General features: G+C 40.7%; 1 protein-coding gene across 5 annotated transcripts in view; it reads left to right on the top strand.

The window, feature by feature from the left end:
- Positions 1 to 19,467, top strand: part of ARFIP1 (ARF interacting protein 1) — a 119,637-nt gene that overhangs the window by 41,542 nt on the left and 58,628 nt on the right. For all 5 annotated transcript variants that reach the window (XM_075613324.1, XM_075613303.1, XM_075613330.1 and 2 more), the window contains 2 exons: positions 1,712 to 1,813; positions 18,482 to 18,590. In XM_075613324.1, coding sequence (XP_075469439.1) covers positions 1,721 to 1,813; positions 18,482 to 18,590 — 202 coding nt within the window. In that variant the 5' untranslated portion in view covers positions 1,712 to 1,720. The remainder of the gene's footprint in view (positions 1 to 1,711; positions 1,814 to 18,481; positions 18,591 to 19,467) is intronic.

Raw genomic sequence — 19,467 nt, 5'->3', positions numbered from 1 at the left:
ACTGCCAAAGCAGAAAAACTAAAATCAATCAAGTACATAAGCTAATCCCAAGTTCTTCACACCAGATTTAAGCAACTTTCTACACACTGTCCTTGTGGCTTTATCGTGAGACTGTACAAAATGGATCATTGTGCAGTCCCCTGCTACTCCATTGCTTTAAATGTGCAGTCACAGTATTCACTTTCTGTGCACCGTGATACCTTTTAGTGTGGCAGGCTTGGAGCTATTGCTGGAAGGCGTTCAGATGAGGAGAATGGAAGATTTGTGAGGGAAGCTCATGCTCTTAAGAAATGTCATGTTGGTCCCTTCAAGCAGCTTGTCCCCTCCGTCCGTCAGTCAGTCAGTATGTGTATATTCCATCCGTGGGACAGGCACTCACCATGCAGTAGATTGTTTGTAATCCAAACATCACATCAAAGTTCCGTCCCCCAACTGAGCCTTTGGTAATGTATATTTGTCCTCCTGCAAAATAAGGGTTACCCTGGAGCTGAATCGCAGCTCTCCAAGCTATGATGACTGCCTGGGTCTACACACTGGCAGCCAATACAAAGCCGTGAGATGACATTGTCTCTTTCATTTAGTTGACCCCGTAGCCATCTTTGTTTTCCCTCGCACGTATTGGCAAAATAGAGGATCCCCAGTGCTTTGAGTGTTGCGGTTCAGATCCAGAGGACTTTGGGTACCTATATAATGTAATAAATAATTAATATTTTTGGGGCGGTGAGTGTTAGGGAGGTTGCTGCTTGAAATGTTCACTTGGGAGCTTGGGAATCTAAGGACGTTGACCTCTTAGGAACTAGTTTAGAGTATTGCTGTATTTTGGAAGCACTACGGATTGTGTTCCTCTGACATAAGGCAATGTTGATTTGTATGTTCCCTGTAATATGTTGGTTTCAGGACTAAAATGTTGATGGTATTAAGTATCTCTAATTAGGAGACAGGTTAAATATCTCAGAATGGTTTATTTGATGGAATGCAGAAAGGTTATCTGAGCATTAAGTTGGACAGCTGCTCTAATGCTCAATTCTCAGAACGTATCTCATACTTCAAAACGTACTCGCTTTAAATTATGTAATAAAAAAAACACAGCAAAAGTGAGTTAAAATACATCTTGGTTACACTGACAGCTATTTATTTGAAAACCGTGATGTTGTGATCACAGAACAACGTGTGTATCTCAAAGTTCCCTCCAGTCATACATGACAGACACATACAAACATGCAGTGTATATATAACGTCAAAATATGCACTCCTGTTTTATGTGTGTTCAAACCCATAATTATGCACATAAATACATACTTGCCATGGAACTGTGTGTGTATTTTCTGGAGGTAAATTATGATGGAAGGGTAACTGTAAATCGTCCCATCACTCATCCTGACCTGTCACCTCTGGACTGATGTGATTCATTTTGCTAAAGGTGGGAAACCTAATTGCAGTGTTAATGGGTGGATCCCTGCAGAGATTACCACTTTTTGTTGTTGTAGAAACCCATTTCTTTTCGTGTGCTTGTAGCCTTACAAACAGACTTCCAATGCCACATGCAAATGCAGATTCCAAGACAGGCCCCCTGCTTTCATAGCAATTCTGTCCCTGTCACCTAGAGATACTTATATCTTGATAGGAAAAAAATGGCAACTACTGTACACTCCCCCCCCCCTCCCCCCTTAAGTAAGTTAATGTGTCTTCTTTTTCTTCTTCTATTTTTTAGGAGCTTGCAATGGCTGAAGACTCGCCAAAAAGCACAGCTGCTGAAATACCTGTGACCAGCAATGGAGAGATTGATGATACTGCAGAACACAATTTTAACTTGGTAACAATTCAATTTTTCCCTTATCTGGGTATACAGTATATTGCATGTGTGACGTGCGAGATGTTGATTCATAACGGTCCGGTCCCACATAGGACAGGTACTGGATCAAAGCAAGTTGACTGATCTTTTTAACAATAATCCTTTGTCCTCTAAACCCTACTGTACCTTCCTTTTTTTTTTTTAAACCTGATTTATTCCACCTCTGTGATAACACTATCAGCTGTGTCCAGTCTCTGTCACAGAACCAATTAGAGGAGGGGTGAGTAGAGGTGGACAGGAATTACCAAGCAACAAGGCATATTATAACCAGAAGAGAAGGTTCATTAAACCACTCACAAATCCTAATTGACACAGTTTACAGAACTGTAGAAGAGGAGAATGGGCACTTTGGGTTTAGCAGCAAAGTATTTGTTATAATGCCATAGCCGATGTTTCAGCTGCTCGCAAGCAGCCTTTCTCAAGGCACTAGCTACATGGGAATTGTTGGCTATTGCATAATAAAGAATCATTTTGTTGCAAAATCTGAAGTGCCCATTCTCCTCTTCTACAGTTACTGTATCCTACATCAGGGGTGTGCAAACTGGGGGAGTAACATTTAATGGGGGGGACGGGGGCCCTACGCTCTTGCTCACAAAATTTTAAATTACATGCTGGGGCAATGTGCGAGGACTTTAAGTACCTTAGATTGTCCCTGGCGGCTTCTGGCAACACGGTGTCAAGTGACGTCATGATGTTGCGTTGCCATGGCAAAGGGGCATCACATGATGTCATGACAAAGTTGTGATGTCGGAAAACGCTGGAGAAAAGGTAAGGGGGGTGGGAGAAGAGCAGACTGGGGGCGCAGACAAAAAAGTTTATGCACCCCTGTCCTACAGGATCAAGAAGGGGGCCCCCTTGAGATGGGAGCACCGGTCAAATAGGAATCAAAAAAACTAAAAATAAAAAATAAAATAAATATGAAAGGAGTAAACCAGAATATTCTATTTATTTTTTTACATTGTTTATTGACGTTTCTAAGATGTTTTAATTATGTAAAAATACTATTTGTCATTTTGTAAAGTCACCAGTCACCAAGATTTAACCAATAAAACATCAGTCATCAGTTTACTTTGGTCCTATGTGGGATGGCGTCTTTAAAAGGCTGCTTGTGGAAATGTGTGGTGAGCATAACATAAATAAATTATATAATGGGTGTGGGCACGTCCTTAACACAAACTGATATTAAGACACTTGGGAACACTGCTGTACAATCAGCCTATTTGTACTTTAGAAACACGCTGACTCAAAACACTGGTTAGGATTAATTGGTGTTGACATTAAGTTGAGCTATGTGATCCTCAACTTTCTCTGCTGTCTGGCAAATATGTTTGTTCCAGTCATACATTAGTAGCACTTCTTTACATATATATCTGTGCATCTGGATAAGAGACTTGTGATGTCTTGAAAGCTCTGTACACTATAATTACATGTAGAAGATCTCATGTTGGTCACAAATTACAATGCATCTACACAATTCTCCAGGATAAATCGACCTGCTGGACTTTCAACTATGTTTGTGCACACACACACACACACACACACACACACACACACACACACACACACACACACACACACACACACACACACACACACACACACACACACACACACACACACACACACACACACACTTCAGTGTAATAATGATTAAGATATATGTGTGTGTATACTGTATATCTCTATAATTTTTTATAATAGGTGCAAAAAAATCAAATGATAAAGTCCACAAGTCACTGCGCTGTAAGTGAATAGCAAAAGAGAAAAAATAGAACACCACAAAAAATTATTCAATAGGGTCAGGAATCAGGGGCCGCTTCTCCAAAGATGGACCACATCGGAAAATATATTGCCAGTGTGATGTTATCTTAAAAGTTCCACTGAGATGAATGGATATGCGGTATTATAGGCTAAAGCAGTAACATTCCGGGCATTATTGAAAACCCTGCACTCTGGTTAAAATTCTGGGCATTATCCAATCAGTAATGCCCGGAATTTTAGCAGCTTGCAATGTGTAATTTTCAATGTGTTTATTTCCAGCCAATCAGCTTTCAGAACAGCTGAGACAGGTCAGGGGATTGGTCAGAATGAGGTAACAGCTCTGAGACATGGCAGGGGATTGGCCAGGAAGTATCTGCCACGGGTTGACTCCTCCCCCTCCCGAGCTGACTGAGGTTTTCTGAGCAGTTGAATTGGGGGGGGGGGGGGGGATGTGCGGGAGAGTCTGCAAAGTTTAGTAAGTGGCTGCATTTTTTATTGTGGCTGTAGTGTGTGTGTGTGTGTGTGTGTGTGTGTGTGTGTGTGTGTGTGTGTGTGTGTGTTGTGTTGTGTTGTATGTGTAGCAGCAGCAGTTTGTGTGTATATAGAGCTCCAGTGTGTGTGTGTCAGCAGCAGTGTTTATGGGTGTAGCATGTGTGCAGCAGCAGAGTTTGTGTGTAGAGCTGGTGTGTGTGTGTGTGTGTGTGTGTGTGTGTGTGTGTGTGTGTGTGTGTGTGTGTGTGTGTGTGTGTGTGTGTGTGTGTGTGTGTGTGTGTGTGTGTGTGTAGAGCTGCAGTGTGCTTGTGTGTGTAGAGCTGCTGTGTGTGTAGAGGTGCTGTGCCGTTTGTCTGTGTGTAGATCTGCTGGGTGTGTAGAGGTGGCGCGTGTGTGTGTACACAGAGGGGCGGCAGTGTGTGATATAGATATCTGCAGTGTAAGAGTATATAGAGGAGGTTTCATGTATTTACCATTTTATTTTAATACAAAAATCTATATAACTATACAAAAGTGTCTATTATTTATGAAAAAAATCTACTTTTAGCCTATAATAGTAATAATCCCCACAGAACAGGGCATTACTGGCCAATAATGCCCTGGCTGGGTTAAAGTCCCTCGGCTTCGCCTCGGGCCTTCAACTCTTCCAGCCAGGGCATTATTGGCCAGTAATGCCCTGTTCTTCGGGGATTATTACTTAAATAATATTACCAGTCACATATGCAATTTTACCCTTTTCTCGTTGTGAGTGAGTATTTGTTTAAACGCTATATCTTATCAAAGCAGCAGCTCAAGCTGCTGTTTAAAAAAAGAAATAAAAAAAGTTAAAAATTCCATTCACTATGTGCATCAATACAATCTGCACACCAATAGTGATTTGCAACTTAGCTAATCGATCCGTTCTCCTGTGATCGATCAGCGAAGATTCAACTCAGCGGTTCAGTAAGTGCTGCAGAAGAGGACCCATAATGCAAAGTTCTGTGTGGAATATCATGTGACCAGGAAGTCAGTAGGTACAATTGGTGCACTGCTAGAGAGGGGACAAGACTCAAGAGCCAGAGCCTGTTTCGGAAGGGGATGTGACTTTGTAAATGGTTGCTATAGAAACAAAAATGCTTTTTACATTGGAATACATTAAAAATGTCTTTAAAATAGTTTTTTTTTTTTAATGCTACAAGTATTTTATCATAGTACAGAACTGAATTATGTAAAAATACACACATGTACAGTACTGTAGGTAATTGCTTGAAAGCAGCTTTAAATGTTTTTTATACTGTATCACACCATGGCGCGTGCGGTATTCATCTTTGTTTTACATACATGCATGTGCACATAATTGCAAGGATAGGAGTTAATACTCATAAAGTTTCTCTTCACAGTTCACACTGGTGGAAGTATCTTTAAACCAATTCTTTGTATGATGCAAAACTTAAGACATTTTGTTTTAAACACTTGAAAAAAGGTGTGCACATTCCTATTTACAGGTGTATGCATTTATATATTATTTTTTATGAACATGATGACTAAAGTGGGGAATGAGGCTTCAGAGGGACAGGCTTTGGCCTGGGCTAACCTGTTGTCCTGCAAACAAACGGCACAGGTGGGAATGTAACCTGGGAAATAGAAAGGGACAGTGTAGCACTCGTTAATCCTGCCTACTGGCCCCAGCAATTCTTATTCTTTCAGACTTTCAGACTCCATATCGCTTAATGAATCGCTCAGGTTTCACTTTGCTGCATGCACTGATTTCTGTCATCATTCAAAAGAAAGGGAGGTGGGGGGAACTCAAGGGATAAATCTGTCAAACAAATGGGTTTGGGTTTTTTAAATAATGAGTGGCAACAAGTTTATTTTTATTGGCTGCAGGGAGGGACCGCAGCAAAATAGTGGGTGCAGCAAAGTTGGAGATGATGCAATCCCCGTGATCTGTCATTTTGTTATTTAAATCCTTAATCAGCCTTTAGGCAAATTCTCCTCTCCCTAAAGTTATTAACCTCTCCTGTGTTGTGTTCCATTGCGCTGCTGTTCACTCTGTAATGAAAGGAGTTAAAGTAAGATCTGAAGGTTGGTGCAGGGTGGTCATTATTATTTTGCCCCCCCCCCCACCCCATATCTCTACAAATAACGTACTGCCATAGGACAGCAAGAACTTCTGTATCCTTCCAGTCCCCACAGTTCACCCCCTTTCTATGGAAAATATAATTTCATGCGAAGAACTGAATCCTTGCTGGGTCTGATAAGTTGGTTTTGTGTGTTACCTGTTACGCAAAGATATAACCAAATATAGTTTTGAGTCCTTACCACAGTAGGCAAAGATGGATGGGTAGCCGGGTTGGTCCTTTCTTCCATGTGAGTTCGAAAGCTTGTAACATTTCAACTTGGTTGGTTGGTCCAATAAAAGGTATCATACCACCTACTCCCTCTCCCTCCTTTGTTACTTGCACCAGTGGAGTCCTTTTGTGGTCGGGTATAATGGACAGGCAGTGGGGGTTTCCATTCCATGAGTCTAAAATACTTGCTCCCCAATTAGGTATATTATGTTAGATAATATACGCTGTTGCCATGCATTGTCTTTTCATGCTAATACAGTAAGCTGTTGCAATACCATCAGGATCTTTTTCGTATTATGACCATGTTGAAAATAGATCGAGAAGAACCATTAAGACACGGAATCTCTGCTCGCCCCACATACGTCATTGAAAAATGTAGGTTTCTCCCACACTATACTCATTATAAAGTCTCCTTGTTGATTGTTGAACTGATTTGTTCCGTTACACATACTGCATATGTTGTAGGTGAGAAAAAGTACACAGGGGCCTTCAGGCGTTCTCTGGAACACTGTGATCTATATCATTATTTTGCATTTTTATTTAGAACAATTAATTCAAATGTTCTTTTCAAAATGCAAAAACTATTTACATTGATCTGTGAAGCTGTTGTATTTCAATATGATTTTTTATTTATTTGTCTTGCTATTAATGGCAACAAAATGCAATACCACCATTTATCATTGGACAGTAAAGCAATCTATCTTCAGTGCTTGGGTTGTAGTTCAAGCCTGCGAGCTCTACTACAGACCTCCTGGAACGGTCTAGGTCAATTTAGTCGCAGCTGTTTCGCCATGACCAAATGGCTGCTGGTGCTTCTCCACAACTTGCAGTGCTGCCGATGGCCACTTTGCTGTCGGCCGCTAAGGTACGTAAACCACCCTACCCTAAGCCCTTACCCTAAAACCTCCTACCATAGAGACTAATAAAACTTACTTTAGAAGCGGCAGGATTCCAGTGGCGTACGGCTGAGGAGCAGGGTACGTCTGCATCGAAGCGCCAGTGACCATTTGGTCATGGGGAAACGGCCGCAACTAAATGTCTTTCTGTCCTGGAAGGCCCGCAGCCTGTGACCTCTACCACGTTCCTCCTGGAAGGCCCGCAGCTGGGGACCTCTACCACGTTCCTTCTGGAAGGCCTGCAGCTGCGGACCTCTACCACGTTCCTTCTGGAAGGCCTGCAGCCTGTGAGCTTTATTAATATTATTGATACAAAGTGGTCAGGCCCAGATTTTAAGTGTACATAATCGAATTGCCTTTTATATATAGGCAGTGCAAGGAACATGAATTTGCTGAAATACAAAATCAACTCTAGAAAATACATATTGCACACATTTTGATTAGAAATTATTGTGAAATATATTTTATAAATTACAGTAAGACTTCTAAAACGAATTGAGATCTGGAGATAAAATTGGTGACAAATATATTTAAAGATGGAACTCCATAATATATAAATCTCTTGGGTATCTTGCCCTCACAGATAAGTACAACATATAGCCTAATATATCTCTTGGCTCTATGGGAGAGAATGTCTACTCCTCTGCTGTAATTTTCCCCCATGCCCTAGTGATAAAATATATACAACTGCTCGTAAAGTCAGTTCAAGCTAGTAGTCCTCAATCTTAGGATTTGACATGTGGAATCTCCCTTGTTTGTCTCTCTATAACCGTCGAAAAAGAAGGTAGCACTCTCGCTGAAATTATTGATATACAGCCATGGGTGCTCGCAGGACCTAGGCTCCAGGTGGTATGCCGAGAAGAGAAATGCAGCATTCTTACGGTCCTCAATAAAAGGATAATTTAATCAAAGATCGACGATTCGGTCCTAGATTGTGTACTTATCTTGAGAATGGTCCACATTTTAGGACCGAAATGTTGATCTGTGATTAAATTATTCTTTGCATTGAGACCGTGAGAGTGCTGTATTTTTCTCTCTCTATATAACCGTTAAGAGACATGTCCCAAATAATCTAGTTTGTAAATATATTACCAAAGGCACGTTGAGAGCTCATAATCATATATGCTCAAATATCACCTTCTGCGTTTGGAAAACACAATCCAAATCGATGGGGAGAACGGGTGTGTGTCTAAAGCTTAAAGGTTTATTTTTGGTGGCGTTTGTTTTTTGAGGGAGGAGATTTAATATATGCAGAATTTGATACCTTTAAGGAAAAAAATTACCTAAGCTGCCAATCGATCCGTTCTCATGTGATTTATCAGCAAAAGACTCTGGGTTCACGTAATGGCTGCCTTTCAATCTATCCTGCAGTTAGTGGAACAACTACGATATAACCTTATAATACCAAGAGTAACATTGTCTATTGTTACAGCTTTCAGCTCAGTCACAGTCTCCTGCTGGGAACACTGCAAGATATCTGTTTGTGATAATTTGTTGCCTGAGCTCTTGCACTGCTGGAGAGAGACAGTGCTCAAAAAGAGGAGCCTGCACTATAGTAACCAAGGGATGCTCAGTACATTAAACCTCAGTAAAAAGGAAACTAAGAAAAATGCTGTAAGCAATATATAATAGGCTACTACAGAACGAATTTATATTAAAAACAAGTCTAAGGCCGCGTCCTTAGTGCAGGATTTGGCATGAGCTACGTAGCTCACCTCAAAACAAACACTGGGACTGCAATGTAGCAGTGCATTTTGTGTGCGCGTGCACATGCGCTACAGGGAGAGCTGCGCTTCGCAACACAAACAAGTTTGTTTTGCAAGCGTGACGCCGAGGAGGAGAGCGGAAGCTAGCGCATCCTACTATGGACGTAGCCTAATGCTCCTAGTCCAGTGTAGACCAATCAAGCATCTTTCAGATATCGCACATCAAAACGGAGTACACACCATTAGAGTATTACTCAGATATCTCATAGCAATACACCCTGTTATATTTTGGCACCCCTTATGGTGCATCGATCAGTACTGTTGAGGTATTCTTATTGAGATAAAGTGCATATTCACTTATGGAGTACCTCATGACTACAGTACTTTTTATTAGTGAGACTACCTACTTATGTCAATTCTCTAGTAACCATTGCAGTGAAGTTAGTGGAACTAATTTGGTCAATAACCGCACTTCTATTTGTATAATCCTTCTGGCTGCAATAATCATTCCACAATCCCCGCTAGAGATAAGGGAATGACTAAAGTTATACTAGGTGCAAGCTTTATTACCATGTGCCCCTGGATGGCCTACAGGAGCTTTTATTTTATCCTGGCTGCAAATTAATAAAGGGCAAGTAAAGAAGTGTTATGGAGTTATGTTCCTTTCATGTGTCTACCTTTCAGTATCAAAGTTACTCTTTATCAACTGAAGATGCCCTGGACGTCGGGGGACCATGGATGAGCTCTGGGGAAGCCCTCTGTTCAGATAGGTTAAAATAAAAGACGGAACTGCCACTTTAATTTGTGACTGGTCTGAATGTGGATAACTGAGAAGCATGCTGATAAACACTGAATTAAAAGCAGCATGCACCCATGTCTAATATATATATGTCTAATATCTATATAGTTAAATGTGTTAGGGGAGCCCCTACTTCAGCCACGGGTGTAAATGGGTGTGAACGGTGCTTGGGGTGTGAACACAGTAGTAGATAGGGAGAGAAAGAACCCGATATAGCACTCAAGTTCACACTCTGGATTGTGATTGAATTAAAACATAATCTTTATTAGTAGCAACGTATATAAAATATGGATGATAGAACAACGTACTGGACGTAGGTTGATCCTAATAAATGATAGCCATATTGGCTCCGGATCAGGCTTAGTTTGTGTATACCAGACAAGGCTCCACCTTCCTGATAGTGCAACAGCCTAGCCTCCTGCTATACGCCTTATCTATATGTGTCCCACATCAATGTCTCCTACACCGTTATCAAACAGACTTGCTCCACGACCTTAAGTTAGGATACTCACCTCTGGCACAGCCACGCAGGTTACTGCAGGTCAACACACTCCTGCAGATCGGCACCCAGGGGGTTACCTTAGGTCATTCTGACACTGTGTTTGGGCATATGAATTTGATAGAAGAGCCTAGCTGTTTGCACATTACCATCACTGATACACATATTATATTTGTTTTATATGTTTATCAGTTACTACTGGTCACATTTACTATGTCTCACCAGGGTCTATTCAGTCACTACCCTTGTGACCTGTAGCCCCAGTACCTACCAGGGCACACCCAGAGTATTCACTCATTACACAGGTCCACACCAGGATTTCTGTGCTGTTCTGGTACCAGCGCTTTATTAAAATTGTCTGGTATACACAAACTAAGCCTGATCCGGAGCCAATATGGCTATCATTTATTAGGATCAACCTATGTCCAGTACGTTGTTCTATCATCCATATTTTATATACGTTGCTACTAATAAAGATTATGTTTTAATTCAATCACAATCCTCCAGAGTGTGAACTTGAGTGCTATATCGGGTTCTTTCTCTCCCTATCTACTAATATCTATATAGTAAATAAAGCAAACCCACATTGTGGAGATTGTCCACACATTTATTAAACACCTAAAAAAAAAACGCACTCCCGAGCACATGAATTCAAAGGCTTATTTGTAAGTAGGTGCTTCTCAACAGCTTTGTCTGTGTCCGGTTGTGTGTTGCAAAACAGCTGGTGGTGACGTCACGCTCGTGCTTTGCCTGGTGCGGGACGCAATACATCCCAACGCGTTTCGCGACCCGCTTTGTCAGTGGATGTAGAACTTCATGAAACGATACTAAAACTTATAGTGCTGATTGGGATATAAGTTAGTGATTTCCTCATTGAACCAGAACAGTTCGCTACTCCTGTATATGGCGAAGAAGTCCATGTTGGTTGGATACTGAAAAATAATCCCCAATTTTAGCATGTCCTTAAATAATATTCTAGGGACTATCTATGTATATCTTTCCACTATAAAGTGTTTTTAATTGAGATGCACAGATCTCATCCCAGCATTTATTAGTGTCCAAGCTTTCCAAATAGCTGGGTTGTTTCTCTGCATTATCCATACTTTTTAAAAATTTCAGACAGTCCCAGAATGCAATGCAACTAGTCGGTGTGCTTTTTACAACTAAAAAGTGTTCAGTAGGCCATTTCCCAATGTAGATCTGCTACTGCAGCCCCTAAAAGCACACTCTTCTGCTTTACTAGTGTGTGTGTGTGTGTGTATGTGTGTGTGTGTGTGTGTGTGTGTATATATATATAATAGATCTATATATATATCAAATGGAAATATTACTGTGTGCTCATTTGCATGTCTTAGACAGGTCTGCAACCCTGCCTTTCACCATCACCCAGCATACAGTGCTTCTACTGCAGCAAGGGATTCTGGGAAGTGACATGCAAATGAGCACTCGGTGCCACCTTTTGCTTCACTATATAAATAAATAAATAATCTGGTAGTTAACATCTGCAGTTATTCTTATGCACAAAATATGGGTTTTCAGGAAAGACGCTAGTTTAGTGACCTTTTTGTTCTCTTGGGAAGAGAGAAGGTTACGGGGATGACTAATTGGCACAGCTCTGTCGGCGTATTTGCAGAAGGAAACCCATCAGACTGCTTTGTGTTTTTATTCTGTTAATTGCTAGCCCTAAACTTCTCTGCTGCTGCATGAATAGTGTGGGAAAAGTCATTTCTTGACATTTTAATGCTTTCTTCCAATCCCCCTTGTGCGATTAAGAGTACTTACAGTCCGCTAACAAATCCTACCCGTAGTGACTGGAGGACCTTTCCGCTGAGTACATGTGACCCATGATGTGTTATGAAGGAGATGCATTTCTAAAAGGGCTCAGAAGTTAAAAATGTTTGCTTTGAAGCAGCAAGACTGCTTAATCTGTACAAATAAATGTCATTTTGTTTGGACAGATGTCCGTTACGTTTCCTCTACTCATCCCAAAATATGCATTGAAATAGGAAAACTGAAAGACAAAAAGTTATATATGAACAAAACCTTTATATCAGGGGTGGGCAACTCCAGTCCTCAAGGGCCACAAACAGGTCAGGTTTTCAGGATATCCCTACTTCAGCACAGGTGGTCAGTCGTTGTCTGAGCCACCTGCGCTGAAGCAGGGATATCCTTGAAACCTGACCTGTTGGTGGCCCTTTAGTACTGGAGTTGGCCACCCCCCCCATGTCTGTTTATGGTGGAAACGAATACGTCGTCAACAGTTCCGTCCCCAGCTGGGGCTGTCACCGGAGTGACTGAGAAATGATGAACACGAGTGTTAAATACACAATTGTATATGAGAACCTGCACTCGTGAACAGATCAATGGCGTAACAGCCAGTCCATAATGATGGGCTTTGCTGAATGTTATGCATTTGAGCTAATATCAAGAAGCGCATGAGAACAGTCGCAACATGTAAACTAGTTGGTGACTTCAACATAGTTATGACTTATCACGAAGTTTTGTTGTTGACCATTTATACAAGTTTTACAATATGTATTCCAGCCTCAATTGTTTTCCTTGTAATTACAATGTTATTGGCACACTGGGTAAAGTGAACTCATTCTGCGGCATACTTGGCACTTAAGCTTCATTACAGTCTGCAATACTCTGATCTGTGCCCTTTTTCCCATGTAGCCTTGGATATAGGTCAGTATATTGGAAGAGAGTATTATGCTTGTATTTATTGTCTTTATATCTTCTGCTTGGTGAACATACCAGTGTGCTTGCTTGCCGTGCTCTCTGCATTAATGAGCTGTGCCGTTATTTGTGCACAGTAAATGTAAATGGAAAGGCATGACGCACTCCTTTTAACACATTCACTGCCAAAGGGGCCAGGACTGTGCTGTAGACCCCCTTGGCAGTGACCGGGTAAAGTGATGAATGAAAATGAGCACTCCCATTAAATGAAGTCCTTTCTCATCTGCCTCGGGTGCATGGGACATCCACAAAACGCGGCGTTGAGAAAGGAAAAGCAATAGTCTGCACTCCAGAGGACTTTATCCCACCATAAATTGTCATGTTTATATCAATGTTGCCGTCCCTGCTTTGACAATTGTCAATGAAAAACAGGGGTTAGCCCCCGTAACTGATGCTCTAGAATAGACAGGGTGTATGTAGGTAGCATAATCGTCATGTATAATAATCCCAATCAGGCTGTTAATACATATTATATATTTCATATAGGCACCTTTTTGTGTTTTGGACTAACAAAACAGGGGGGTGGGGCAATATAGCGGGAGGAGGAACCAGACATGCCGGTGAACTCGCTGTAAGGTATATCCCCCTGCAAAATCCAAAACGCTGCATAGCAAGCCCCGGTGTCCCACACAGTATTACGGTGCCTGACGGCAGGAACGTACTCGCAGTATTGATGCCTGTTTGTAGGTGTATTGGCCGTAGATCATATTTACTGGTTACTTTTTTTTGTTTTTTTTCTGCTATACAACATCTTTATTGAGTTGCTGGTGGTTATATGATTCTTGCTTTTAATTTTTATTGTTATGTCTGTATTTGCACATTTTGTTTAAATGTGTCCTGGTTTCAGTGTTATCTTAGAATATGAATCACATTATTGTGTTTTTTTTAGTAGGAGTGTTGTTAGATTACTATCATTCAACAGGTGTGTACTACCTGACACACCACCCAGGCTCAATCCAATCAGTGATTGATTGAGAAGTACCTATTTAAAGATCACCTTGAGATCAGAACAGTCACTCTTTGACAAAGTTCTACACTGGAGCGAAACGCGTCAGTTAGTTATGTGTAGTCCTACTGCACATTACATTTTTCTATTTTCAATGATTGCGCGTGGTTGTATTTAATATCTACCGGTCAGCAGTGCCCCGTTTTTTGCTACTCCTTAACAATTGTCAAGAAAAAGGTCCAAGCAGGGGCTGAAATGCTGATCCCACAATAAACTTGCACGTTTATGTCAAGATCTCTGGAGTGCCGACTAGTGAAAGGGTTACGTACATGCCCTGTGACATTACTGTATGTCTTCGGTGTTATGGATAGTAACATAAACTGGTATTTAATATCCATTTTAACTGGTGGTACATTTTACTCTACGTTTGGTATAAAATGTTTCTATACTTAATGTTCTTACCCCCAGTCTCTGCTTTTCTTCCCTTTGTTTCTGTCCTTACGGGGATTTTAGTATTTTGATGACCAACGCTGTTGCATATGATTCAAAATAAAAGATAAAGCACTTCAAATATGTTTCACGAACACTGTTATATCCAATACCTATTGTAAATGTCAAATGTTATCATTGATTATTTCATTTTAACTTACAACAAGTTTTCCAAGTTTATTTACATTAACTAGTGCTTCAGCAGTTAGATCATCATACACATTCCTTGTGGGGGGGAATAAGTTTGGTCTTAATAATGCTTTATAGAGGGGCATAATTGTTTTTATTCAAATTAAAAAAATGTATTGCATTAGTTTAATCACAAAAAAAAGGGGGGGGGTACCCCCTGAGGGTAGGTGTGTACCTCGCACAACGCCAAGGAGGGTATAATAATATTTCGTTGTGATGGAGGACTCCACTACAATAGCTAGTGCATTGGTGGTGCTGACTGGAAGTGAATAGTATTGTAGACAGAAGTAGAAAGAGCTCCCTATTATGTCGCACTGAAGAGACACCCCTATCGGATTTAAAATACATTTTATTAACACGTTGATTAAAATATATATGTAGTGAAGTGAACAATGAACCAAAATAATTAAAACAAATTAAAAATGAAAAGAGACGTCGGTGTGCTGAATCTAGGCGCTATTATTAGAGATGAAAATAGCTATTTGACTTTGTTGTGTACCCCAATTATACTATTGAATGAACTGTGATAATAGCTATTTCAATATAACCTCAAGTCGTCAGATATCTGATCCTAGATGTACCATAGAACCCTTTTCTATAGAAGGGTGTGATGTTGTATAAGAGTGCTTGCTCTGTAGTAAGAGTAGAGACCCTGTGTGCCTGTGTTAGTGTTTGTATGCTCCATTGGGAGCCTATCAGGTGAAACATATGTTGGGTATGTCCAGCGTCACTCCCTGGTGCGCAGGCTAATCGGAGAGGTCGGGTGCAATTTCCTGTCAGAGCATTTCGGAGACATCACCGTGGTTCACCATTACAGACCTACAGGCTCAGTAACTTCTGCACCTGTCGGTCTGGTGATATATTGTATGTATATAGGGGTGTGGACTAAGTATATAGCTGAAGCAGATCTCAGGTCTATACATTACTATTAGTAATACCAGTCCACTCTTCATCAAGTACCCCACATACAAACACTAACACAGGCACACAGGATCTCTACTCTTACTACAGAGCAAGCACTCTTATACAACATCACACCCTTCCATAGAAAAGGGTTCTATGGTACATCTAGGATCAGATATCTGACGACTTGAGGTTATATTGAAATAGCTATTATCACAGTTAATTCAGCATCCACCGGCTCGTGTGTGTGGGTGGCGGAGGCTCCACTCTCTCCCCCCGGCGGAGCTGCGGACACGGCAGCCAGATTGTGTATGTGTGTCTTTCCTCTCCCTCCCCCGACGTCACTGATTGCCTCTTCTGCCAGCAGTGACGTCCCTTCCATCATGGAATTTTGTTACAGCACAAAGGATTTTTCCGATCAAAACTCTGTAGGTGCCAGCAAAGACGTTTCACTTCAAATACCTTATCTGAAAAGATGAAGATGAGACATCTTTTTTTCTGACAAGGTCCTTTGTAGTCTGCATGGAAAACAGCTCTGTGCTCCCCGATGACGTGGTAATATACTGCAGGAGTGGTTATGTGGACACTACACCCGCAGGCTTTAAGTAAAAAAAAAAAACTGGCACACTACATTTTTAATTTTTTCCCCTTGCAATCTGCTTTAAAAGACATTAGAGAGCTCACTTTTAAATGAAGTCATATTGGGAGCAACAGGGATAATTCCCATCATTAACCCTAGTTATCCCTGTCCTGCCTGAATTCAACATCACACAGCTATAGTATCTGAGAGCGCTTGGCTGACAGTGACTTCACTGGGAATATCTGGGAAGAGTCGACTTTTATTAACATGTTCTGTTTTCCTGATCCCCAGTCACTACAGGCATACCCCAGGTTTAAGGACACTCACTTTAAGTACAATCGCGAGTAAGGACATATCACCCAATAAGCAAAAGGTAGCTCATGCATGCGACTGTCAGCACGTCTGAACAGCAATACCGGCTCCCTACCTGTACCAAAGCTGTGCGCAAGCGGGGAGACTATAGAGCCTGTTACACATGCGTTATTTACATTAGTTATGCACGTATATGACTATTGCAGTACAGTACATGCATCGATAAGTGGGAAAAAGGTCATGTTTCACTTTAAGTACATTTTCGCTTTACATACATGCTCTGGACTTAGTGCGTACGTTAATGTGGGGTATACCTATAAAGCAGTGAGTGTTTTCATTTGTTTTGTTCAACGGTTAAATTATAATCCACTGAATTTAGTATATTTCTTTAAGTAACAAGTTTTTTTTTATATATATATACATTTGTATTTAACATTTCTGTAAGGGATAATTTCCCTAGTTGTCCATTGCTACTATTTCTCTGCTCTGTGTGAAGCACACCATGAGTTACTGCCACACCTTTTATTTTAGATGTGTTACAAACCGAACCGGCTGCTAGAATGCCAAATACACGTTTAAGGTGCAACTTCCCTAACCTGATTAACCCAGCCTTTTCTGAATAACTTCCTACGGGAGTAGGTGGGGAAGAAGCACTGCCCTCCCAAATAAAAGAACCCAGTGTTTTCTTGTGCAACAATTTGGCTGCAACAATCGGTCACAGATTCCAAATGTTGTTCATCTACGTTGCTAGGTTATTACTCCATACAGAGTTTGCTCACGTGAGCCTGCTGGTATCTCGGGACAGGTGTAGCAGCAGGAGAAAAAGAGCACAGGTGTCAAGAAAATGTGTACCTTTTGTGTGACGTACAGGGAAGTGTGTAATAGTGCAAGGCGAGACATGTATAATCAGTGGTTCTCAAATCTTTCTATGCTTAATTGTACAAATACAAAGTTGTGATGAGGTCAGACCACTGACAGGTTTTTGCTGTTGCCCAAAACCGAAAAACCTGAAGTATTTCTGAAGGCTGTCAATAAACTAAAGCCTTACTTGCCAGTGTTTGCATCTTTCACAATTTACCACTGCTGGTTAGACCAGTTTAATTTATTTAGTTTCTGCAACATCTAGTATTCATGGAGATCACTCTACTCTTGATTTTAAGTGTCTCTTGTCCTTATAGTTTTTATAATAATACTAATAATTAATTCTTGCGCAGTGCTGGACAATGTACTTACAAATAATGCAGACATAGGGACTAGGATGTGTTCTGAATAACTTACAGTACAATTTAAGTAACGTGCCCAAGGCCACAAGAATCTGTCACCATATACGTACTGAACTCTTACCTTAGAGCAGTACGCGTGTTTTGCGCATAAGAATATTTACTACTGTAGTTTCTCTACTCGAGCTGGATGGAGGCACCACTCAATCCACTTATAACGCTGTGATTGGGGTCCAAAGAATCAGATCGTGCTATAAGCGGATCGCGTTAGAAATAATGTACAATTGTATGCATTGCACAATAAAGTATTTAAGATACCAATAATCGTGTTGTAAAGTATTCATAAATATAAGAATTGGGAGCCACCTTTGCATCGCATTATAAGAGGATTCGCGTTATAACGGGGTTGATCTGTACTTCCAAGCAATTTTTAAAGAAGTCACATAAATTACCACACACACAAAAATATTCTGTACAGTAGGTTCAACTGGTCTTTGCAGGTACACTACATGTTTTTGGGTCCTGTAATTGGTACAGTTGGATGGTATGGCATTATGTCACTTGCTACACTCTAATGCCTTTGAGCCATGGGTTGAAATGTTGTATGACATTCTAAATATTCATACGTCACAATTGGATGTTATGACAGCATAAACCATGCTGTACACAGTCTTAAACATCAAACCGGTACAAAGAATCACAATGCCCAAATGTGGCCTAACCTTGCAGCATTACATGGATTTTCTATTTCTCTCTCATATTTGCCAGGACCTAAAGCGTTCGATACCAGCTGGACTTGGCCTTTCGGAAACGCAGATCACCTCTCATGGCTTTGATAGCAGTAAAGAAGGAATCATTGAAGCAGGGCCCTTCCAAGGTAAGAGTGCTTGATGTAAACATGAGCCCTGTAATTGTGATAAACCTAAAAATCCAAGGTGCTGGCACCATTTTGTGACTGACTAATATCCTTGCAGCTGTCTTTATCCTCTGTAATTTGACAGTAATATGGGTTTTGACGTATTTCCTGAGGGAATTGTGCTTTTTGCAGGTTCACTGCCATGGTGCTCAGTGCATGTCACTGTGCGGTATGCAAACATTAGGACCGGAAAGAATTTTCATGTGGTGATGTGCAGGTCTGCACCTCCGATATTTACTCTGATTCATCACATGTTCTGGCTATTTTGTATGTGGCTGCTGCACAAGCTCTGAGTTTTCAAATATACGAGTATCTCTGGCTGCACAAAACCTAAACACGTGGGCATGTTGTACGTTACTCGGATAACATTATGTTTTTTCTATTGGTGACATTCTATTGATAAACCTCTTCCTTGAGTCAAAATGCATAGTTATTATATGACATTATAAACCAATCGTCATACAACACAAAGGTCTTTTTTTTTCAGATCTGTTCTTTCTAACTCTGTAATGCATTGTGACCACTATGACCTCTTCATCCAATGTATTCAGCTCTCAAAAAGCATTTAGCATTCTGCCGCATCTCTAAAAGCACAATTTCATGTATGGGAACACAATGAGAACATGAGAAAATGGGGGTATGAATTAATACTAGGGGTAACTATATATTCTTCTAGCAATATGATGCAGTGCGAGCTGAGACGCCTAAAGTATTTTAATCAGATCCACCAAAAAATTAGTTTGTAAACTCTGCAAGACAAGTAATGTGTCAAATGACATGCCCTGCCCAGTATGCACATTTATTTATTTAATTTCTTTATAAAATATTTTACCAGGAA

The sequence above is a fragment of the Ascaphus truei genome, chromosome 1 (genome assembly GCF_040206685.1).
Source record: "Ascaphus truei isolate aAscTru1 chromosome 1, aAscTru1.hap1, whole genome shotgun sequence".
Classification (NCBI taxonomy): Eukaryota; Metazoa; Chordata; class Amphibia; order Anura; family Ascaphidae; genus Ascaphus; species Ascaphus truei.
This window is presented reverse-complemented; position numbering and strand designations above follow the sequence as displayed.